Raw genomic sequence first — 25,896 nt, forward strand, 5'->3', positions numbered from 1 at the left:
GTCTACAAATGTCAGACATGGCCTGGAAGGACTCCTTTTGGATCAGACAGACTCTGTTTTGCTTTTAATGCCTTGAGAGTCCTATGTAGCTTCAAAATAATGCCAATTCTGTTTCCTTCATCTTAGAAAGTATGTACCACAGAAAGAATATACTTTTCTATACCTTCAACAGTAGTGAAAGAAATTGATAAAAAATGTCTGGGAGAAGAAAGCAGACATACTAGAAATGTTAAAAAATTTTATAGAAGAAATAAAAATATTCCACAAGCATTTCTTGAAAAATTTAAATAGGTAAAGCATACAAGTAGGATCTATTAGTGAAATAAAAACAGAGCTGAGTACTTCTTTAAAGTTGTATTAATATGTTTCAGTCATTAATTATTAGAGAAACTGACCATTTCAGAAGTGTATGTAACCCTGCCTCTTATGTCAGACTTGCCTTACGTAGCTCCTGATGACATGTTCCAGATGTGCCCAGAATAAGAGACCTATTTATTAAATATAAGGAACATTTCTATTAAAATTATAATCAGAAATACCTAAGAAACGCATACATTTTCCATAGTGCTTGGTAATGTACTTACATATCTTTGTGGTTTTTTTGCAGGGAAGCCACAAAAGCAGGCATCCCATCAAAACACACGGAGCACAGAATCACAGACACCTCTTGTATGAGCGCTGGGCACGGTGGGGAATGTGGTACAAATACCAACCTCTTGATTTAATCAGGTATGAGTACTTTGAAGATTTTCTCTGGTACAAAAAGCCTGGCAACAGTGTGCTAACTATATTCATAAATTCCTTGTGCTTTCCTATAACATTTATATATTCCCTATTATTGGGTAAGGCTGGAGTTCTTGAAGTTGCTTATTTTGGATCGTCTTTTGTAGGTTAATTTCAAATTAGTCTTCTTAAAGAACATGTAGTTCCAACTGCTCAAGATGTGTAGTGTGAAACTTAAAATACAAACCCATAATGTGGTCTGCTGATCAGAGACACTTGCCCCTTGTGAGAGCACCTTTGAAAGCGGACTCTTATCCACATGGACAGTCAGAGTTACCAGATGCAGAGGACTTAAAATGCAACCGAATTTTAACTTTTCCATGTGGATTTAAATAACTCTTATTTTACGTATTGGACTTAGTGTCATAGGTTACCAAATCTAAAATAGAGAAATACATATAATTTAAGTTAAATAATGATGGTGTTTGGGTTTCACAGTTTCCCCCTCTGACATTGCTTACCAGTAATTAATTTTCTTGCTGTAAGTTTTTATTCCTGATCTGAGTCATAACTGGTTATTGGTGGAGCTAAGCATGTGCCATGGGGCAATTTTATGCTGTTTCATCCTTGATTGACTTTCTGATCACTGCTATTTCATCTGTTCTGGCAATTGATACCCAAGTTTGGAAGAATTGAAGTTGTCTTCAGCTGGTGTTTTCAGAGCATTGTTTTCACTAATATAGTTGGAAATATGTGATATTATCTATGTATGATTATCTATCATAAATTATTTTAAATTGAATACTTAAGTCATACTAACTTACCTTATCCCTTTCGAGATTTTTTCTATCTGTGTACATCCATTTGTCTGTCTATCCTATGTTTAATAATGTTGCTACTTGTCCATCTACTTAGTCATTGCAACAACATCACAATTACAGAGGCACTGCAGTTATCTTGTTCTCATAAATCTGCAGTTAGTGTCACTAAAATATTATGCTAGCCTGAAAAAAAACTGTTTGGCAAAGTGACAATTTTACCAGAAACTTGTAATGATAGTTCCTTGTTAGAATTATTCTGCTACTGTGACAATAGAGATAAGTCAACAGAAAATTTAGTTTTAAACAATATATGTGTTTCCTTTTCATGTAGGCGATACTTTGGTGAAAAAATTGGACTGTATTTTGCCTGGCTGGGATGGTATACTGGAATGCTTATTCCTGCTGCCCTGGTTGGGCTCTTTGTTTTCCTCTATGGATTATTTACAATGGATTCCAGCCAAGTAAGGTAAAATTCTATTTAATAATATGTAACAGCCTATTGCTAATTAAGAACAGTCTGGCACAACTTAGATTGCTGTACTTTTAAATGTTTTGCAGATATGGTAATAATGTAAGAATGACCAAAATAGAATACTGAGGCTTTGAGTCAAGTATTTGCACATAGTACATTTGTTTTGCATCAAGTAAAATGTGTACTGCTGGCAGTGGCCATTCTTATCACTGCATTGCAGTGATTCCCACTAAGGAAAAACAGACCAGTCTGTAAGGACCAATGTTCATGTTGCTGATACTTCAGTAGTTGTTGATCTAATTAAGGCTAATGGGTGAAAAACCAGCCATATTCCCTCATTACCTTCATCTTCCTATAACTTCCAGAGTGTAGTACAGTTACTAAACTTCAAATTTGACCTATGTCTTTTTTTTTCCTTCTTCATTAATAGTGGCAAACTTGGACTCTAACAAAATTCTTATCTGTATCAATATAACTTGCAGCCAGGAGACTCAGCTTCAGGGAGATTGCAACCACATAAAATGAACCAAGTTTCAAGTTTCTCACTTCTGTGGTTTTGCTCTGGGAAGGGTTCTGTGTCAGTTTCGATATTGTGATGAGGGTGCTCAAGTGCTGACTGTACTTCTGGGAACTCTCTGAGGATCCACTGGACTGCAAAGTATTCCATTAGCTGTTATCAGGCAGTATCAGTATCTGTTCTCACAATTGCAGCTGTTGCTCCCAGCAGTTTGGGTGCTTAGGCTGTATGTATACTTGGAGTCAGATTTCATAAAAAATACTGTTTCTCTGGCTTTGAGCAAGACCATATTCAAGTTTTATCTAAGGAGTTTTCTTTAACTTCTGTTTCACAGTGAGTTATTATATTCTACAGTGCTGTAATGAACACTTTTTTTTAAGCTTGCTTTGTAGAGCAAACTCCTTAGAAACTGTACTAATTCAAACCACATCAAATACAGTTAAATGCAATGAACTTAACAGCCAGGAAATTATGCTATCTTTAAGATACTGTATTATGATTGTTTTTCATCATAAATGCCTTCAAAATGCAGCGGTTGTAAAGTCGAGGATTAGCCTATTCTTAGAGCACAGGGACCACAGCTGTTGAACTGTCAGTCTTGTATTTGTCACATGTACAATGACACAGTTCCAACAAAGGGGGAACAAGGGGCCATAATCTACTATTATCAAGGTATAGCTTAGTATTTCTTCCTTGTGGAAGAGAAAGGTGTGTCATTGGCAACTCCCCGAGAGAAAGAACAAAATTTCTAATAATTTCATTCTTTCAAACTGTAAGCTGTTACGTGTTTTTATACCATAGAATCATAGAATATCCTGGATTTGAAGGGATTCACAAGGATCATTGAAGTTCATCTCCTGGGTCTGCATAGGACTGCCCCAACAATCCCACCATGTGCCTGAGATCGTTGTTCACATTCTTTTTTTAACTCTGTCAATCTTGGTACTGTGACCACTTTCCTGGGGAATCTGTTCCAGTTCCCAGCTGCCCTGTGATTGAAAAACCTTTTTCTAACATCTAACCTACAGCTCCTCTGACACAGCTTCATGTGTTTGCTCTGGTCCTGTCACTGGTCACCAGAAGGAGAGGAAGCTGTTAGATTCCAGCTGTTAGACTGCTGTGAGATCTCCCCTCAGTCTCCTATTTACCAGGCTGAACGAGCCAAGTGATTTTAGCTGCTCCTCATATGGCTTCCCCTCTAGGCCTTTCACCATCTTTGTGGCCCTCTTTTGGAGACTGTCTTAAGAGCCTTCTATCTTTGTTGTATTGTGGCTCCCAAAACTGCAAACCATATTCAAGGTGAGGCTGCACCAGCACAGAATAGAACAGGCAATCACCTCCTGTGTGTCATATGCTTCTCCCAGGAAGACTTGCAGGTACGACTCATTTTTAACAGAAAAATGCAGCTATCTTCCTTGCTGAAGGTTGCAGGGTGTTGTAAATGAGCACAGAGGTAGGCTGGCTTTTGAGGGTTTCTGTCCTCAGTTTTTTCCTTTGGCTGCTGTTTAGTAGCTGCAGAGAAAACACAGACAAAGAACATTTGAGTGTGTTCCTGTGGGGCTGGTTCTATTGGGTCTCATCCTGAGGCACCTCAGTGTTGTGCTGTGCTACACAGAGTGCCAGTGTGCCTCAGGCCTCTGTGCTCTGTGTGATAAACAAGAGACTCAAAGTAAGGTAAACCCTCATATAAGCTCTGTATGCCTGCAAGGAAGGTGAATATTAATTTATTTATTATAGCTATCATTAGCCATTGTTAATTTCACAATGCTGTCAGAGGATGGGTTATGGCAGAAGTCCTAACCAGGTGCTCTGTGGCAGCCCCACATCCACAATCTGGATGTGTTAATTCTGTGGAGAAGGTGCTACCTGCCTTTGGTTGTGTGAATGTGTGCAGTCCTTCTGGTCAGTCATGGCACAGCACTGTCCTGTCAGTGCATTGCTACAACTTTGTTAGTAAGAGCAGCTGTGAAATGTGTGACTCACGTTGATTATGCCTGGCTGATAAAATATATGTAGACGTTTTCTGTATCACCTTGTGTACTTACGCATTTCTAAAGGCCACTGATAACAGATATTGTTGCCATGTCCTTGCCGGATTTTTTTTTACTTAGCCTGGAAGGTGTAAGTAAGGATTAGACAGGAACTTTGTACCTAGAGCAGACAGGTGTCATCCATTAGCAGGTAGATGGACTTGCACACCTGTTCTTATTCTTGCTGTAGTCTGGGATTGAGAGATTATTTATCTGGTGTTTCTGCATTCTTCTAAAGAAAATTCTAGATAAGCATCTGTAAGAGTACTAAAATCTATCATTTGATTTTAAGCACTTCAGCTACCGCCATACACAAATGCAGTGTTCAACAGCAATCTGGCAGAACCAGAACTGGATATGTTATCTTAAAAAAATGTAAACACAGGAAACCCAGTGGAAATTAGAAATTGAAACACAATTTTGGGGCATTATGGCAATGTCAGAACTGGCGTGTTGCCCCACATTCAATATTTTCTGCTGATCACTGTTTCATGTGAAACAGGTTTATCATGCCTGTTAAGAGGAATCCATGGCTGTTAGAATGTGTTGATTTAAGTATGAAAAATTCCATCACAAAGCCCTACTTTTTATCTGTCTTATGTACTACAAAATTTGAATTTAAGAGATGATCAAATCAGTTTTGCAGAAGGATACTTTCTTCACTGATGTGCCTTCACCCCTCAGATGCAGGAAGCTGCCGTCAGCCCACCTCTAGTGGCTGCAGGCAGGAAACTATATAATTTTCTTTTTTTTTTTCCCAGATATCCAGCACAGTTTCAATAGAGAAGTAATAAGCAAATACAGGAGTATGTACTGCCATAGAACCAAACCATGCCAGCCATAGGTTTTGTGCAGCAGTAATTTGAGGATGGTGCAGAATGATGTCACATCCAAGAATTAGTTTCTCTTATGACTTGTCCAAGTGCCTGCCTCTGCTCCATGCTCAGGGTCTGCTAGCAGTTGGCTATATATATATATACACGTATAAAAACATTATATAAATATATACTACAAGGAAGATATATATATGTATGCATCAGCCTATGTCAGGAGCCCATCTCAGCTCAGCACAGGGTCATGAGTCTCTGCCCTCTGTGTATAAGAAGATTCTCTCTGTAGCTCCTCTCTCTGGCTGCCATGGGCAAGTTGGAAATGGAGAAGAAGGAAGGGTACCACCAATAGGGAGCAAATATCCCCCTCTCATACTGACTTTTGCCTCTTGTCATAGTGTCTTTCTTCTTTGCTCAATTACATACAAATGATGCCATTTGACTGAGATCAATGTAGATGTACCAGTGTTGTCTATCCTCTGAATGTTTGGTATCTTATAACAACTTAGAAAAATAGGCTGTAAATGCATTTGAAGGGTACTGAGCAATTTTTTTTCTGTTTGAGCTATTTGGGAGAGAATTTGCTAGTGTGAGAAGTGTAACATGATGCCTAGAAATATTGTATGCTACTCTATGGCCCATAGTGTTCAGGTTCCTGATTTGGGATTAGACTTTCCAAGCCAAATACTCACTTTTAATTTATTTTATTTGCTCAGCTTTGTGGTGCACGCACTGTTGACAAACAGAGAATATAAATGGCGTAACTCAGAAAGCCTTGTGAATGCTAGAAGTGTTTTTATAACCTTTATTTTCGTCTCTCATACTAAAGCAAAGAGATCTGCGAGGCAAATGAAACCATTATGTGCCCTATGTGTGAACGCAATTGCACACTACAAAAACTCAACGAAAGCTGCATATATGCCAAGGTAATTATTGTGTTATTGCAATCAGGATGATTGTGGTTGTAAAATAGCTGCCCTTGTTTCTGCCAAGTTTCCTAAAAATCATGTTGTTTCTCTACAGATATTGTTTTCAGCTTTTGCAATGCATCTTTCTAATAAGGGAGTGCTCTAAAGTGATCTGGGGTTTTTATAAAATTCCTTTCTGTGAGAATTTCCTTATAAATAAATGAATATTATTTTCATCAACTTATTAATTCCTCTGTGAGGACTTCATAATTAAAATTTTTGTAAGATTTTTTTTACTCTTCTCTGTAACTATCTTGTTACTCTGTTTCCTTTGCTTACTTTCTATTTGAATTTTTGCTCCTGCTTTTGCTCCTGCTCCTGTCAAACTAATGTGAAGATTTTATACAATTAAATATTTTGCTGCAAGAATCTATTCTTCAAACTTAAATAATCACACCAGAAATTGCAAAATACCTAGGTAGAACAACAAAATGGAATCAAGAGACAGTAAGTATGTAGATGGAGAAAAGTGAAGAGGTTTTTTAGCTTATAAAAACCTTAAAATAGAAATGGTTGAGATTAGGTTTGACCTACCATATGACAAGAATTCTGGATAAAATTTTAGTCTGTCTGGACATGGACAAAACAGCTCAGTGTCTGTGAAACAAAATGACGGGTGATGCGTGAAGTAATAGTCTGGAACAGCAGATTTCAAATTACCCTGGCAGTCAGAATGTGACATTGACAAACCTTGGTAGAAGAAACATGCTAGTAGGACTAGTTATGAGAAAGCTTAGCTTTTGGTTTCTGATGCCAGTTATGTACTCTGGGACTATTTGGGGCAAAAGATGAGATGGCACGATTATTTTTTCCTGATACGTTCATTTTTTTTTCAGGTTACACATTTGTTTGATAACGGAGGGACTGTCTTCTTTGCAATTTTCATGGCAATTTGGGGTAAGTACATTTTTCCTGGTTTGTTTTTTGTTTTGGTTTTTTGTTTGTTTTTTTTTTTTTCACCTGACCTTTTTATATGATTACTTAACAAAGGAGATTATAGCTCTGGATAAAAGTTAAAGAAGGATTATTATTTTGCCCTATAAACAATTTTTTTTTCATTTTCATTAACTTAGACTTCCATGCTAGTATTTTCTTTAGGGTCTTATATGTCTTTAAGCCTGAATTTTATATTATTTAGGACAAAGTCCTTTTAGAGGAAAACATGTGGGTTGTGTTACTGATCTTGCGCCAATATCAAAAACACATCTTGTAGAGGATTCTTACCGAATAAATGAGAATGGTTTTATGGAAACTAATTAGAAGAAGGTATAGGAAATGTGTGAGTTTAAGTGCTTACTGCAGTTAAGGTGTTTCCATTGAAATTCTCAGTCTGAATCTCTTGTTATGTTCCCACTGCCATTGCACACATTGTGTTGTGCAGCACAAAGCCAAACAGGGGTGCATCCACAGAGGACACTGCTGAGCAGGAGTTACAAAAACAGTCCTGACTCTCAGTGTAATAGTGCCATAAAAGACAGATTTAATGGGCCCAGCATTAAATCCTCAGTAGAATTAGCTTTCACTGCAGCTAAGAGGATTTTGCTGCTGGGAAATAGGGAAAATAGCCCTAGTTCACATACACAGAGGTGTCTGCATTCAAGCCAGAGTTTCACAGTTTTGAATGAAATGGTACACAACATCTTTATTCATATAATGTGTATGAATAAGTATTAATGACTCTAACTTAAAGTAAGAACAAATGTCACAGATTTTGGAGGCTGGCATGGTAAAAGCAAGTAACAATGCACAAACAACAGCAAAACATCAAATAGTTACATGGAGAACAGAAGCACATCCTCATATGTGCAAAAATTATGATTGGGTTGTTAAAAATTGACATCCTATAACTAACAGGCACACTTTGAATAATTTCCTCACTCATGCTTCTTCATTTACTGCTGATCTTGCTATTACTGTCTTCCAATTATTAATTATTACTTGGTGAAATTCCTAAAATACAGTGCATTTAATTATATAGTTAGCAGTGCAGACAACAGAGATAGCTTCTTAGCATCTCTTCATCTCTAAATTCTCCTTCAAGAGAGCTCCTTCCATTTTCATCTGAGGCCAAGATTCAAGTGTGACGAGGAATTTGCTTGTATGACACTGCTTTACCACAGGGAAGATGGTATTATATGGGCTAAGGAATGTGAAAGCTGACCATTACATATTTTTTCATTTCAAGCATCAGACTGATATTCTCGTGTAATATAGCTGAATCTGTCTCAGATTTTCAGTCTGCTACCAAACATGCTGCATTCTATGTACTACCAAACATGCTGCATATGTTAGAAATCAGGTCCTGGCACTGATGGGACATAATGCTGTTTTTATGACTGAACTCAAAAAAAAAAGGCAAAAATGCATATATGGGCTGAAATCTTTGATATTTAAAATAAATACCTGTTTTGCTCATATTCAGTTTGACTGACATAGTTTCTCTCTGGGGTGTATGTGCATGTAATTTACTCACATATTGAATAAAACCTCATGGCATCATTCACAGACAGTGAGATAATTCCATTCCATCAGTGTGATCCACAGTCTCCACACTAATTAAAGTGTTTTAGCAGAGCATAATAACCAGGACATATCCCTCATGGGTAGTTTTCTCTGCACTTTATTTTGTTTATTCTGTGCCTTTACAATTGTTTCTTTTACATATTCTTTCTTTCTATTTAGACACGTCTGGTAATTGCAAGCAGATCAGCTATGCAATTATTTGCTTTTTGTTGCCATAATTTTACTCTTTAGCTAGGCAGAACTGGACCATGCTTTTTGGGGTACCTATATATGTAGGTATAGGATATATATATCCTTTCCTCTCTTGTTAAGTATTTCTTCTATCTAATCTGTACTGATATGTTTTAAATGATTTCTACAGATCTAGCCTGCAATTCAGACAACAGATCTGTTTGACAGAGGAATAGAAGCTTGTCATCTTTTTTCCCATTGATAGTGATAGTAAATCAGTGTCATCTAGTCAAAGGTTAGATGTAGCTCATTTTACTCAGTAATTCCATTCTCCCCAGCAAACCTCAAGTAATCCAAACTAAATAATCCAAGTAAACCTAATCAATCTTGGCATATTCACTGAAGAAGGTACAGATGTAAATCTGGGAAAATAATGACCTGAGTCATTTTTCAGATAGAAATTATATTAGGATGGAATAGTTTCACTTCAGTAATGGCTGTAAGGTAACAATGGCCAGCATGTTCTTGAAAAAATGAAAGGGATGTAGGTAACAGGCAGGAATATAATCTGAAGCAAGCATTGCAATGAGGGGTGGGATGGTGTGTTGTCAGCAGTTGGAATGCCATCAGATGGGCACCCTGCATTGTCTTCCTCTGTCTTGTCTGCTGTGAGGCAGCTCTGACTCTTCTCATATGGTTCAAGGGAGTTGTCTTAGTGAAGAACTGAGGGAATAACATAATTTCTTTTTTTATATATGGCTTGAAAGATTTGAATCACTATCTGCTGGGTACCTCAGTTTAATTCAGCAGTCCCTCACATGTATCACATGTAAGTCCAGTTAACTGCTTTCTGACATAGGGGAGACAAAGAGATGAATGCCCCGATTCATTATTTTTGAAGATAACCCGTGTCCTTCTAGCAACACCCATTCAGCACTCCCATGGGTGGTCAGCTTTCAAAGCTGCTTCCTAATCTGATGTTCTGGCAGCTTTCAGCTCTTGCTTTTAAGCTGGAAAGGGCATATTGCCAAAATTTATTTTGATTTTATTTTCTATGAGAAAAAAGGTGTGTTTGGCCTCTCAGTAATTGTTTAAATATTTAAAAATAAGGACCAGAAACATGATACGGATGTTTGGACTGTGATTGCACTTCAGTACGCATTTTTACATACTCGCAGAGAAGACAAAAGCAGTCATGTTTTTAAACCTCTTAAAAATAGTTTTACTTCTGAAAACAGATGTAGCTTCATCCCTAATTTTGTAACTGACATTGGATGACTAAAGAGTTTAGATTTTCTTCGGTTTGGGAGAGCTTTTTGTGCTATAGTTTTAAATTTGCCCACAATTCTTTGAACATGTTCACTGATACTAGATACTATTTTCCTGATGTTTCAGAGCTTAAAGAAAGAACTTGCAAGGAGGAGATACAGAGTTAAGAGACATATTGGTTAAGCTAAAATTTTTAAATAATAAATTAATGTCAGCTGAAAGCTAGTTTGGCTGGAGTCAATGATATCCTAATAATTCAGTAAGATGATAATTTAAGCAGCCCTGTGCAGAAATAAGGAACACTTATGCAAAACACTGTTGGGATTCATAAAATTAGAGGGTTTTGAGAAAGTGGTTAAAAAGGCAGGCTTCAGACAGCAGACTTGTGAACATTGCTAATACAGCAAAAAGTTTTCTAAGCAGTACAGCAGACGTGAGAAATAGCACAATAGACTTTTGTAATGTGTCTTCATAGGTTGCAACAAGGTTATTTAATGTACACCTTTATAAGGTTAGTATGAATGAGTCTCTGTGCTTTGTCTCTCATGAACGAGCCATTGTGTTAGAAAATAAGTCTTTATTGTGTTAACTACTATTACATGTGTTTCATATGATTGGATAGAATTTTTGTCAATATGTTTTGCTCTGTGTGATTGGCTGAAACCTAGGCTAAGATAGCTTTATGCTATGATGTAATGTAACACCCCCTTTGCATTCCCTTTGGATCAGAGAGCTGTTAACATAATCTGTCTCCATTGTCCTAACAATGTACTGAGACTGATGTGCTGAATAAATAGCTCATGACACTGGTTCGGATTGCCCCGTCTCCGTTCGTGTCTGTATATAGCTGCCGCAGCAAACGCTTGTGCTGTTCCTTACCTGGGTCACTCCTTGTGTCAGCATAGGAAGTTTTCTGTGGGAAATAGGAATTTTCTGGGGGAAAATGACTCGGGCCTCTTTGTAGCACATATAAAATATCCAACCAGGCCAATTAATACAGATCCCAAAATGCTCCTGCAGAGATGCCAGCTATTACTTCTTCTTTGTTGTTTTTGTCTGTGAGAAAAAGAAGCAAAGATTAAACAGTTGACGGGAATAATAAATCTATAAAACCAGTGAGTGAGACTTTCAGCAAGGGTCTGAAACACTTTACAAGCTATAAGTAAACCAGCCTATCTGCAGAAACTGTCTGCCTTTGTAAATGAAAACAGACATCTCCATCCTTGAAGTTTGGAGGAATAAAGGGGATTTAGGAAAAATAAAAAAAGCTGCTAAATGAGTTTTTAATCAAATACAAAGGTTTCAGGATTAATTACAGAATCACAACTATTTTTTAATTAAACAAAAAAACAGTAATCATTCTTTGAATGGAATTATTTGTAAGCATTTAAGACAGCAGTTAAAATTGCAGCCTCTGAATTTCAGTTTCTATGTATGCAAAGTTAAAAATTCAGTAATGCTTCATGCACCTGGTTAATTAGCAGAATAAATGCATTTCTTCAAGATTTTCCCTCAAATTTCATAAAACCTTTCTTCACGATACTCAGTTTTTCTTGGAAGTGAACACGCTCTCCAACTCTCATTCCTTTTCAGTTGATGCTAGCTAAAAAAATCAGGTGCCTTGTAATTATTAGCTATATATTAACTGTGATGGGAAACTTGAAAGTCTGATGATCCTTCAGTTCTTAGTACAAACTGTACTTTCAGTCCTGTGTTAAAAGCTTGAAAGCTAATTAATGCAAAAAATTACTGTGCCTTTCTAATCTTTTCTTTTTCTGAAGACCTGATTCAGAATAGCAGAAAAGTGCAATGACAATTTTATGTTCCATTGTTTTCCCACGCATACTTAACTTGGTAATTAAGCGCACAATGAGTAATTCCTTTGGAACTTTGTTTATAAGAAGTCATCTTTGGTCACAAAAATTTCTGAACTTTAATAAGTTGATGTCCTGTATATTTTACATCTAATTTATACACATCTGCTTTGAAGATCCGTTCCAGTGAAAATAGACAATACCTATTTTCACTAGGTTCTCCCACTCTGGAAGCGTTAAATAATTAATTAAAGTATAAATAATTTGAAAGTACATGTTTTATTTTGGGTGAGCTTTAGTTTTAGTCTGTACTAGATAAGTTGTAAGTTCACATGTCTTATAAAGCCTCCAGTTCGATTTAAAAAAAAGTTTTTATTTCAGCATTATCATTTTATTAAACCACTTGGATTTTAGTTAGATCCTTACCTTCATTGGCATCTTTTGGTGATGCAGTAGGAGGGTTGCTGGAATTATGATTTATCTTTGTTGTCTGCTGAATAGAGTTGAAATTTGGGGTAGGATTGTCCTGCTTCACCATGGGTGATGTGAGAATGACACTGATGGGGGAATAACGTGGTGGGTTTCACTGAAGAGTTATCACTGGAAGCACTAAAGCCCCAGGGGTGGTATGGATGACTGTGGAATAACTTGGTGTCACTGTGGAAGGAGATGTAGCTCAGCACTTTTGTTCACTTCAGAAAAGTCACCTGTTGTTCCAAATGTTGCTAAAGACATTCTGTGGATATTTATGGCTGAGTTATTCCATTTTTTTGACACATTTGAAGAGAAGGTGGTGCCATCAGAGGGCCTCAGGGATCTGCTTTTTGCCCTGCTGATAATTTCTGTTCTTTTCACTACATTCTCTTTGACATTGGCAGCTGCTGGTAGAGCATGACTTGTGGTAGGAGGACTTACTGTGGTAGTCATATGAAGAACAAATCTCTGTGAAGTTAGTTGCACTGGAGACTGATGTTTTTTTGTAATGGAGCTATTTCCTTTACTTGTTTCTTTTACTTCTTCAGACTCAGTATTGCTTCTGTTCCATTGCAGTCTTACAATGCAGAAAAATGAGAGTCATTCCACAGGAGGGTTGCAGGGTGTTGAGTTCAAAGTTTATTTTATAGAGAACCTGCAAGAAATTCACTTTTTAAAATAGTTTTATTTAACCAAACCAAGTTACTCACTGAAGACCCAAATAAGTTGGTAAAATAAGTTAGTGTTATGCAATAGAAATCTCACTGTTTTATCACGTGTTGATACTGGAAACGTTATGTCCCTAAGTGTTAATGACATAAGAATCACCTAAATTAATATTGATGATCAATAAAATTGATCTCATCTTGATCAATATCAATTGCAATATTGATCTCAGTGTGCTGGTGGAGATGTTGTAGGATAGCTCACGTGGCTGGAATGTTGTCATGGAGGGCTACATACTGCTTAGGATAGACAGGACCAGGAAGGACATGGCGACAGAGTTGTCCTGTGTGAGGCAAGACTTGGAATGTATTCAGCTCTGACTTAGGGTAGGAGTAAGTCGAGAACTTATGAGTCAGGATAAAGGGGATTACTCGTAAGGGTGACACTGTTGTGAGTGTTTGCTACAGGCCAACTGATCAGGAATAAAAAGTGGATGAGGTTTTCTGTAGACAGCTTGAAGCAGCCTCAAAGTCACAGCACTGGTTCTTGTGAGGGACTTTACCTACCTTGACATCTGCTGGAGAAGCAACACAGCACAAACAGTCCAGGAGACTCCTGGAAAGCATTAATTACAACTTTCTGAAACAGGTAGTAGAGGATTCCCCAAGGAGTGGCATGTTGCTTGACCTCATACTAACAAACAGGGAAGTCTTGTTGGAAGTGTGAAGGTTGGGAGCCACCTTGGCTGCAGGGATCATGTGATTGTGGAGGTCAGTACTGGATAAAGAGGACACAAGGCAGCAATTAAAATTGCAACCATGGTATTCAGGTGAGCTCACATTACCCTCTTTAGGGATCTCTTGGAAAAATCCCATGGGAATTGGCTCTGCAGGGAAGAGGGGTCTAAGAGGGCTGGTTGATGTTCAAGTACCACTTTCTCCAGGCTCAAGAATGATGAATTCCATTGAGAAAGGAATCAGGCAAAGCAGTCAAAAGACCTGTGTGAATGAATAAAGAATTCCTGTCAAGCATGAGCAGGAAATACCAATACAGGAGATTGAAGCAGGGTCAGGTCACTTGGCATGCGTATAGAGAGGTGATCAGAGGAAGTAGAATTGAAACAAGGAAGACCAAGGCCCATCTGGAATTAAATCTGGACAAGGATGTGAAGGACAACAAGAAAGGCTTATACAAAGGCTTATCCATAACAAAAGGAAAGCTAAGGATCATGTGGCCCATTACTAAGTGGATGGACGCCCTTGTAGCTGAAGACACGGAAGAGGCAGAGCTACTGAGCATCTTCTTTGCATTGGTCTTCCCTGACATTACCAGCCCCAGGAATCTCTCTCCCAGCTGCCCAGGGTAAAAGAAGGTCGGGTTCCTTGCTCAAGCACGACTGGGTGAGAGAACCCTTAGACAAACTTGACATCCACAAGTACATGGGCCTTGACAAGATGCATCCATGAGTGCTGAAAGAGTTGGCAGACCCCAAAGCTAGGCTGTTTGCAAACGTCTTTGAAAGGTCTTGGTGATCAGGACAGGTTCCCAAATGCTGAAAGGAAGCAAATGTCATCCGAATCTTCAAATGAAAGAAGGAGGACCCAGGAAACTGCTTAACAATCAGCCTCACCTCAATCCCAGAGAACTGCAATCATTGGCAGAGGGTCTGGCTGTAGACCTGTCACTGCTGGTGTACCCCAAGGTTCAATACTGGTCCCAGTGTTGTGTAACTTACTCATCAATGACTTGGACCAAGGTGCAGATGCCCCCTCAGCATGTTTGCTGATGACCTAAAGATGGGAGAAGTGGCCCCAGAGTGTTATGCATCCCTTCAGAGGGACCTCAACAGGCTGGAGAGATGGACAGAGAACTGTGTCAAATTCAACAGAGGCAAATGCAGGGTCTTGCACCTGGGGAGGAACAAGCCCATGCACCAGTACAGGCTGACGTGCTGGGCAGCAGCTGTGTGGAAAAGGAGCAGGGGGTCCTGGTGGATGATAAATTGTCCGTGGGCCAGCAGCATGCCCTGTGGGCAGTGAGGCCAGTGGGGTCCTGGAGTGCATTAGGGAGAACAGCAGGTTGAGGTGGGTGATCCTTCCCCTCTGCTCAACCTCGTGAGGCGCATCTGGAGCTCTGTGTCCTGCTCTGGGCTCCTCATGTCAAGAAAGACAAGGAGCCCCTGGAGTTGTTGAAAGTCTGAGGGAGCTGGGCCTGTTCATCCTTGAGGAGAGATGACAGAGGGGATCTCATCAATATATCTGGGTATCTGAAAGGGAGGGTGTTAAGAGTCTGCTTAGTGCCAAACAATAGGACAAGATGCAATGAACAGAAATTAATGCACAGTAATTTTCACCTGAATGTGAGGAAGGACTTATCTCCTGCTTGCTCTGAAAGAGGCTGCTCAGAGAGGCTGTGGAGTCTCCCTCATTGAAGATATTCAAGAACTGCCTGTTCTTGAATATCCCAGTCAGCATATGGCAGTCATGTGCCATATGCTCTTGGATGACCCTCCTTGAGCAGGGAGGTTAGACCAGATGATCCATTCCCTTCCAATCTTACCCATTTCACATTTCATGATTCTGGAACAAAAGCTTCATTTCGCAAGAAAATGCCATGTTCCTATAAACAGACCTCATACTCAGAAGGGAATAAATCAAAAACCACATTGATAATTCAAATCCATGTTGCTATGGAGTGAGGTCATGAAACATATATGGATGGTGTTCTCAACGCAATGTTTTCTGGGCAGATAGCAATTCTAAGAGCATGCCAAAGATTTCTGCTGCCTTGTGAAGAATTGGAATTTTTACAATTAACGTGGAAAGTTGATGGATAATATTTTGTGGCCTTGAGCAGTGAGTGTCATGTGAATGCTGCCAGGAGCAAATTGAAAACTAAATCAGTCCAGAGGTTATGAATGAGGCTGAATTTGTGTGCAAAGTTCTTTTGCAGTACAAAACTGGAAACTGTGTATTAAGCATTAATTTTTCAAATGTTAGATTGAGAAGAATGAGAAAACCTCACCTTGAAGTCACATGATTGTGGTAGGTCTGCTGTTTAGCATATGTTGTTCAGTGAGGTTTTGGTGAGGGGTACTTTTTCTATTTATGAAGCAGATTGGGATGATCCACTTTTTAACTCCCACACATGAGCTCTCATATGACAGCACAGTAAATTCTATCATTAGTTATTCTTCAGCATCATTAATTATTTGGCTGTCCATGTATGTGGGTATTTCACCACCTGAATGAAGGAGATTTATACCTGAAAAAAGTAGCTTATTTCTTTTGTCTGCAAGCCTCGCCTACTTTCTTATGCTTTTTCCTATGAGTGATTTTTTCAGAGGGTTTGTGTTTTGTTGTTTTTCTTTTTTTTTAAATTTTATTTTAGATTTTTTGTTCGTTTTGTTTCGGGCAGGGGCCAGAGAGAATAAGGGCTGGTTCTATTAACTTGTTCATTTGGGTTTTTTTATTGAGTGTGTATTATTCCCAGCTTAGCTTCTTTGTATGCAACACTGTTAAGAGCAATGTGAAGAGTATATATTATATAAATCATACATAATTATGTAGATATTGGTATAATATGTAACTAATTATGATAACTAATTATGTATCAAGTATGTATAGAAACCCAAAAAGATATTAAGCATAGTACAGAAATATAGATAAAGGTAGGAATATGTGACCCTCCTGTTTATTTTGAGTTAGAAATCCTTCTTTTGAGCAGTTGGCTTTCTAGAAGGAAGCAAATTTTCCTACTTCCTATTTGAATTCATTGTTTTTCAAAGAACAGTTGGACAATTCTGTGTTTTGTCAGGAGTCACACCCTAAGCAAGGTTACCTCTCCTCAGTGGCAGACAACAGTGTTTTGGAAATTTAGAGTTAATTATTAGGTGTAATTATCTTATCCAAACCCCTAAGTGTATGGAAAATCTGATTATGGTCTCATACCTAAGAATTATTAGAAATAATTGTCTAAAGAATTATTCTAGTAGCAAGACTGCTACAGTATAAAACTGGTATAGCTGGGAAAGAAGTGAGGTTCTTATTTGAACTGAATAGAAGGAGATAGCTCTTGGCTCCTTATTAATAGATATCATTGTGTGTGTGTTTCCTTGTTTCTTCAAGAGAAGATTCTACGTGTTGAATAAAATGAAAAGCAAAATGATGAATTTAAAGGGATGACAGTGTCTCATGTTGTCAGGTGCCTATTTCTGTACAGCTACTGCAGACAGCAAAAATGTTTCTTAGATAAACATTATTAAGTACTGTTTTAAATTTAACAGGGATTATCCTGAAGCTACTTAGAGTTTTCAGATTCTATGAGGGAAACTATCAGAAAGTGGCTAATGATATGTTACATTGGTGATTTTCTTAAGATGTGCATGGCCCTTTCCCCTCCTGTAGCTAAAGTACAGTTGTTTTCCACAGCAACAGTCTTTCTGGAGTTTTGGAAAAGACGGAGAGCTGTATTGACTTATGATTGGGACCTCATAGACTGGGAAGATGAAGAGGTAAGGAGAAATAGAAGTTTACATGTAAACCATGCTATCAGCATGGTTAAAGTCTCAGTATCTATCCATATTGTATGTTAGTCATCTGAGTTTGTCATTCAGATCATATTTGTATTTATAGCACTAGTTGCAGAATACAAAGGTATGCTTGAGATTGTACAAGGATACTTTGCTTTTTGCAACTAACGTTATAATTCCAAATATAATTGTACATTTATTAAAAGTATCCTTGGAAAAACTGAGTGCAAATACTTCCTGTATTTGTGTTTGTAATACTGTACAAATACAGAGGACAGTAGCTGCTTCTGATGTCAGTACAGATGCCTTTCAGTTCCATGGTTTCTTGTTCTGGAAATTCTTGATCCTGCATAAAAATAAGACCAAGACAAGCAACAAGACAGAAACTAGATTTTGTATCCTTGGAGAGGCATAGCCTATCCTTGAACATTCTGTTATCAGCATCAGCAATAATAATTTATTTTATTCTATAAATTACTAGTCAGCATAGCTGTAGTTTACCTGTATTGGTGATTTAATTGCAGTTTAAGTCTATAGACTTCACTTGTTTTGCAGCTTTCTGTGGATGGGTAGATAGAAGCTGGTGGCTATTTTTAATAAATGCTCTCATAACACAACCATTCTAAGTGGGCCTAATTTATAGTTTTGTTACCAATTTTCGCAGACAATCTAGTGTCTAAGTCAGCAATATGACCCATGATTCTTTTTAACACCCTCACATAGTGGGGAAGGCTCCTGTGGTTTCTGTTCTTTGGATTTTCAAAAGAGCAAATTATTTAGGTATTTGAGTTGCAGCATTATGAAAAATGATCCTTATCAGTATAATATTTTACATGTATGTCTGATCCTTGAAAGAAATTAGTAATACAACAAATGGAATCCACCCTGTCATTCCAGGAAGAGCTGCGTCCCCAGTTTGAAGCTAAATATTCCCAAGTGGAAAGAGTAAATCCCATCACAGGAAAACCCGAACCTTTTCAGCCTTTCCCTGATAAGCTCAGTCGACTGATGGTGTCTGTCTCAGGAATATTCTTCATGGTGATGTTTCATAATATTAGAACTGTTGTATTGTAATTCATCTTACTCTGATGTAAATAGTAACTCAGCATGAGTGCATTCATTAAGATTAGTGGATTTACATAACATAGGCAAAACTGCTTGTCTGTCTTACTGCTTTGTTTCCCAAGATGGAGTATAATTATATTGGAAAAGAACAGTAAAGAAATGCTGTAACTCATCTTAGTTTTTTGTTCTCTCAAATTCTGCTCTCCAAAACAAATATTAGTCTTTAAAACACTTGTTTTATTATTTCAGTAGATATAATTTCAGATGTGATTCCTTTTGTTCTAATACCTCTGCTCATAAATACATATCTGTAGATTTCACTGGTCCTTACTGCAGTGTTTGCAGTTGTGGTGTATCGACTGGTAGCCATGGAGCAGTTTGCTTCTTTCAAGTGGTATTTCATCAAGAAGTATTGGCAGTTTGCAACATCTGGCACTGGAGTCTGTATCAATTTTATGATCATCATGTCACTCAATGTTGTAAGTCTTCTGTTCTTTTAAAACAACAATTAATTTAAAAGACTAATTTTTAAAAGCTTACTGAGTTACCCATGTGTTAGATATATACATGTTCATGCTTTTTCAGGTAGCAGTATCTGAAGCTAGTATTGCAGTGGATTTTTCTCCTCTGATACAATGTTTGTTAATGTTTTTATCTAAATCCTCCTTGATTTGTCACTGCACATCTTCGTTTATGTTACCAAGTTACAAGGGTATAGATTGCTGCTTTTGATATTTGTATTTTTTTAATATTACCTTTTGCAGTAGATCTCTAATTTGAGATGTAGTTCTAATTTGAACTACATTATTTTCTTGACTGAGAATTTGGTTTCTAGGTTGTTTTTGATTAATGACTTCTTATTAAAATGCAGCGGTGATATCAGTGTTGTACAGTCCTGGAATCACTTTGATATGTGATTTTGGTATTAGGTTTTTTCTGTCATGTAACAGCACAGGTTTAATCATTTGCTCTTATAGCATTACACGGACAGAAACTCTGTTATTTCAGCTGCTTTATTATTCATCATCTTTCTGTTCTCATGCAAGTACAAACAGATAAAAAGGAATAATAACCCAGCAAACATTGGCTTTTAATTCTCTTAAGGAATTACACTCGCTGCAATAAGAAATAATTCTTCCAATCAGAGCCCTCTAGTTATTTGTGTTATTATGTATGATCACTCCACATCATAAAATGTATATTCAAGTGAACAAGCAAAGCTATCCAAAATAACTTGCTATTTGTAGTGTACTGTCGGAAATGTATTTCTGAGTCGGCAACTGCCTGGGGCTAAATGACATTTAAAATAAAAACTTGAGATGGTCAATATATAGAGAGAAAAGTTTTTGGTACAAGGCTGATATCCTCAGCAAAGGAAAACTGAACTGTGTTACCTTGATGCTATAGAGCAAGAGAATACCATGCTTTGGTGCTTGTTTTCAGTGTGGATTTGTCATCAATACAGCCAGGATGTCCTGTACTTACACCATTTCATTTCTTTTTTAGGTGTATGAAAAAGTTGCCTATCTCCTGACAGATTTAGGTATGTAGGTCTCTACTAATGGTGTGGTTCTTGATGGCTGTGGTATATACCTTTATAGTATACTTCTTTATTTAACGTTAAAGAAGTGTTTTGAAAACTTGATCTGTGAAGTACTTTTCTGGCATTTCCCTAAGCAAGTGAGAAATATCACAGAAAGAAAATACATTGGTATTTCAGCGAGGAAATAAAATAAAACTAAGGAATTTGTTCTTCTACTTTTAATGTTTTGTGGTATACATTGAAAAATAGTAATCTTATTTTGAAGCAAAAGTCAAAACTTATTCTTTCTTAGCATGCTGAAGAGTTTTTTCTATTTCCCCAAGTTCTTGGTTTATTTTTTATTAAGTTTTACTTTGATCTTTCAGATGGAAAAAATGGGTTAAGATAAAATTAGGTTGTCCCAGATAAAAATGTTGAGTCATGAATTTTATAGTAGCTCCAATTTGGTAACATTAAAATTTTATACTGAAGCCTATAGTCATGATTCAATCCAGACATAAAGCTTTCTAGCTTATAGAAAACAAGAAAACAAAGATAGAATTTAAGATCTCTGGCTGTGTCAATGTGTTACTATTTAGTGTTTCATTTTACATGCTCACTTTTAGCTCATGTCAAAATATGCAAGTAATTTTGTCTTGGTTAAATGCCAGCTGGCTGCTTAAATTCCACAGCTCCCTCTTTTGGTTAAAGTATTAAACGAGGTGCTCAAAGCTTTTTAGTGCTTCACCTAAGAGGCAGTAGAACAGGCTAGAAAAATTCAGAATTTATCACCAACTTACTTGAATTCTTAAAATATTTTAAAGTATTCTTTCATATCAAAATTATTTCTATTCCTTTTAAAGTATTTTGTATTGTTACAGGTCACAGAATGGGAAAGAAAATAATTGTTTAAGTGTTTGAGCAGTTTTTTCCCAAAATACATGAAAGCATTTTTTTCAAAAAAGATTTCTTGAATTAAATATAAAGGAGCATTAGGTGTTTCAGATAGGTAGCTCATTCTTCTTGCTAAGTGTTTTACATCAGAAAAGCACACCCTTCTGGAGACAACTGTCTCTATGTAAAGCTAGTAGTATCCTACTATATTTCTATCCAAATTTAGTCATCAGTAGACCAGGGTAGTTAAGTAGAACAAATTTTAACTGACAAATCCAGGAAGTTTTAACTTACAACTCATATGCTTTTACAACTCAAGTGCTTTAAAATTTTTACCAATGTACTATATTCCAACTTTGAGATGTCTATCAAAGATGGATTTTGTAAAAATTAATTTGTAAACATTATGACCAAATTCTAATTCAGACATAAATAATCTTAAGGAAAGATATCCAAGGCAGTGCAGACTCACACAGAGCACTTGTAGCCCTACTACACGTTTCTACATTTCTTTCCAAAAGAAGCCAAGAGAGAGCCTCTGTCCTTTCCTTGCTGAATTATAAACTGTTTGGCACTCCTCAAGCTTTATGAAAGGGAACTCCTAAGGATGAAGTAAAGGTTTTACAGAAGTATTTAGAGGGTGAGGATCTTGGATGAGAAATCAGCTAGCTTTTAGGTGACTCTTTCACCTCTGTTCCCTGGGCAGCTCTACTGATTCCAAGTGCTTTCAAGTTTTTGGGGGGGGTTGGGTTGGTTTGGGTTTTGTTTGTTTTGGAGTTTGGTTGGGTTTTGTGGGGATTTTTTGTGGTGAGTTTTTTTCTTTGAATCAAGGTATCTTTAATCTTATGATAAAAAATCCACACTGGTTTCGAGTTTTTTTCATGGAAGTGAAACAGGTATCTTCCCATAGCATTATGATTTATGCTGGACCAAGGGGTTCCTATCTTCTGCTTCCACATAGAAACAACGTAGTCTAAGCTGGGGTAATGAAAAGAAATCAATGGCAACATGATGGGGCACTATGATTTAAAACCATCACTTGTTTTGTTAATATTGATTGATTTGTGAGCAAACTTATGCATAACTCAATTTCATTTTTGTTTATATAATGGATGTTGTGTGTTTCTGAAGAGCACCCTAGAACAGAATCTGAGTGGGAAAACAGCTTTGCCTTGAAAATGTTCCTCTTCCAGTTTGTCAACTTGAACAGCTCCATCTTCTACATCGCCTTTTTTCTTGGCAGGTAAGTTATGTTTGCCAATTGCACTTAAAAGAAAACTTGCACAGAACTCAAAATCTTCAATAATTTTATAGATTTAAAGAAAATACAGGGACAGTATGAACTGTAAGGTTTAGGTATGAGTTGGTTTCTGGGCATAATTAAAACACTATTTCTAAATGTATGGAAGGGTTGGACCATTGTAATGTTTATTCATGAAACTGGAGAGTAAAAATTCTACTTTTTATTGGAATGTACATTACTTTCTTACTAAATAAGAAGGCAGAACTTTTGAAAATGCAGTCACTTCCTAGATGTGGGTCTGTATTTAGCCCTGTGTTAATAGGCTTTATTAATATTTTCTTGTTTATTCTGCTTGTGTTACATTTCCAATAATGCATTTCTGTAAATATTAAATATTGTCTGGCAAAAGTTATACAAGGGCAGGAAGCAAAAATTCTGGCTCTAATTTTTATGTGTATCTTTAGGTTAGAGCATGAGATACAGTACAGATGTAACCTTGCTTCATCTTCTGTTCAATTTTGTAATGATCACATGTACCATTCCTGCAGAACCTACAGAACATTTCAGGGTATCTTCTATAAAGTTTTACAGTATAATTTCACTTCAGGATTGTTTGGAAAAAAACTAACAAAAACAAAAAGCAAAGAAACAAAAAAAGTCTAGTAAAGACTGTTGGTGAGAATCTGTTTGTTGCATTCAGTGGGGTATTCACCATACAATACCAAAATTTCTGTGTGTATTGCTCTCTCCTGTACCTAACAGGACCAGGCATGGGTTTCTTTCTTTTATAACTTTCATTGAGGTCATCAAGAGCTGGGATTTGCTTTACAAATCAAGTGTACACTTCATGTGGGCAAGCAGATCCCTGTGCTGCGGTTAATTCCCATTAGTTGTAGTGGCTGGCTTGACTTCTTAGAAGTAGATTAGAGTTAGATGTTGAATATCTAACATCTAAAATCTCTGAAGCTAGGATTTTTATTCAGGACATAATAAAAGTTTAGGATTGTTTGCAAAATGATGGTCTTTGTTTGCATTCTGAAACTTCCATATCCTACACCAGATTTAAGCCTGTGTGATTTATTCTGTTGGTATTTCCTGAATTCAGTGGATGTTGTGAAACAACTACTGATACAAGGTGTTTCTGGAATGTCCGCTGAGAAACAGAAATCTTATTTTCCAGATTTGCAGGCCGCCCAGGAAAGTACAATAAGCTTTTTAACAGATGGAGGCTGGAAGAGGTAAACAATCTTGTTTTCTGCTCCTGTGATATTTCCATGAGTAAAAAGGTGGTGTCTGAAGCCCATCTAAAGATTTTATTATTCCAAGCACAGCAAATATTAAACTCTAGTTTATAGCAAAGGATAGGATCTAGGAGATGGATTTTTCCTTCTGTGTTCTCCAGTGTGCTGAGTGACTGTGCCTAAGGCACACGAGTTCTTTCTGTCTGTCTTAGGAAAAAGCCATCAGTAATAGACCCTTACCTCACATGCACCGTGACTCCTGTGAGATTGGAATCTCCTGGTATTTGGGATTTTTGGATAGAGGACATAAATATAAAGCCATCAGCTTTTTAATCAACTTGCTTAATTTCTCTCAGCACAGAAAAAAAAAATGGATCTGTTGGAATGGGCCCAGAGATGGGGCCACAAAATGAATCAGAGGGCTGGAGCAGCTCTCCTATGAAGGCAGGCTGAGTTGGAGATACTCAGCTTGGAGCAGAGAATGCTCCAAGGAGACATTACTACTGCCTTTCAGTACTTGAAGGAAAGAAGGGGACAAATTTTTAGTAGGGGCTGTTGAGACAGGGCAAGGATTAATGATTTTAAACTAAGAGAGGGTAGGTTTAGACTAGGTGTAAGGAAAGGTTTTTAAAATATGATGATGAAAATTATGATGAAACACTGGGACAGGTTATCTAGAGGGATGATGGATGTCTTATCCCTGAAAACATTCAAAGTCAGGTTGGATGGGACTCCTTTAGTTGAAAATGGCCACACTTACTGCAGAAGTTTGGACTGGATCACCTTAAGGGATCCTTCCAACCCAAAATAATCTATAATTTTATATTGTTCTAGAGGAAGATGAATAGTATGTTCAAAATTTAACTAGACTGTTAGAATTGCAACTTACCAGCATGCTTAAGTTTCTTCTTTTCTCTGAAAATCAAACTACTTCTACTGCAGCTTGGTAGCCAAAGAGTAAAGTATTATAACTTTGTAGTCAATTAATTGAAAAATAGTTCTGTAATTACTTAACATTTTAACATGGTAGTACACACACACACACACACAAACACAAGGATAGATATATATATAGATAACATACCAGTACCAGAAATTCTGCTAATGAAGTCTTTCTTTAGACTTAGATTATTGCAGATGAAATATTGCTCCATTTTTTTGAAATTAGTAAGTACTTATTGGTCTAAGTGAAACAGTCTCTATCATTTATCATAAATCTAGCACACATACCTTTAAATTAGCCAATATGATCTAATAGCTAACAATATGTCTGAAGATTGTTCAGCTGAAGTCTGTTAATTTTTATTTTATTACCATTTCTTTTAATATTTCTGCAGATGGCAAATAATGTTTTTAAACACACATACTTAATATTTTTTATTTACACTCTGAACAAATAAAAATAAATGAATTCTCTGATTCTAGCTGTTGATCTCTTCCACTTTATTTCAGTGTCATCCTAGTGGCTGCTTGATAGATCTGTGCTTACAAATGGGAGTTATTATGGTTTTAAAACAAATGTGGAACAACTTCATGGAACTAGGCTATCCGTAAGTTCAGATGTTAAAGTTCATTTTAAAAACAGTAAATCCATGTTAGCCTGATTCAGTGATAGGGAGAAGTGGTTTTATGTTTGGACAATGTTTTCACTCATTCCACCTCAGACATTGTCACTTTATTCCCAAGGAAAACATCGTCTTCCACTCTGAGATAAAGATTCTCAGGGTATGTTAAGCATCTCAGTTGTTGATTAGGATTTCATTTTCCATAATACAGAGATGTTCAGCCTCTGAAATGACTAATCAGCTAAGAGTCTTACACTTCTCTTAAAACGGTAAGAATATGTTTCCTGTATAATATTGATCATCAAATATTGATCAAATTAAAGTCTCAACCTTGAAAATATGTTAGAAAGGATTTTGCTCACAACATGAAATTTGCAATTGTTCTGCACATGAGAGACAGTGTACTGTATGTTGTGGAATGAGGATTTTTGAAATTAAGAAACCTACTTTAACTGCCAGGCTTCCTGTCTTCTCAGCCAAGCAGGACGTTAACCTTGTCTAAAATTTATTTTAGAACATGCTAATGTTCTGTTACGGAAATAAATGTTTTGTTTTGA

The 25,896-nt window shown here is 37.0% G+C and overlaps 1 protein-coding gene across 2 annotated transcripts in view; it reads left to right on the forward strand.

The window, feature by feature from the left end:
- Positions 1-25,896, forward strand: part of ANO3 (anoctamin 3) — an 85,758-nt gene that overhangs the window by 54,545 nt on the left and 5,317 nt on the right. For both annotated transcript variants that reach the window (XM_054283601.1, XM_054283600.1), the window contains exons 11-21: positions 608-729; positions 1,876-2,010; positions 6,223-6,319; positions 7,198-7,258; positions 17,709-17,791; positions 18,707-18,847; positions 19,189-19,353; positions 20,381-20,417; positions 22,422-22,533; positions 23,714-23,771; positions 25,227-25,324. In XM_054283601.1, coding sequence (XP_054139576.1) covers positions 608-729; positions 1,876-2,010; positions 6,223-6,319; positions 7,198-7,258; positions 17,709-17,791; positions 18,707-18,847; positions 19,189-19,353; positions 20,381-20,417; positions 22,422-22,533; positions 23,714-23,771; positions 25,227-25,324 — 1,109 coding nt within the window. The remainder of the gene's footprint in view (positions 1-607; positions 730-1,875; positions 2,011-6,222; positions 6,320-7,197; positions 7,259-17,708; positions 17,792-18,706; positions 18,848-19,188; positions 19,354-20,380; positions 20,418-22,421; positions 22,534-23,713; positions 23,772-25,226; positions 25,325-25,896) is intronic.

The sequence above is a fragment of the Melozone crissalis genome, unplaced genomic scaffold, assembly GCF_028551555.1.
Source record: "Melozone crissalis strain CALT ecotype California unplaced genomic scaffold, PUWL_Pcris_2 ptg000038l_1, whole genome shotgun sequence".
Lineage (NCBI taxonomy): Eukaryota > Metazoa > Chordata > Aves > Passeriformes > Passerellidae > Melozone > Melozone crissalis.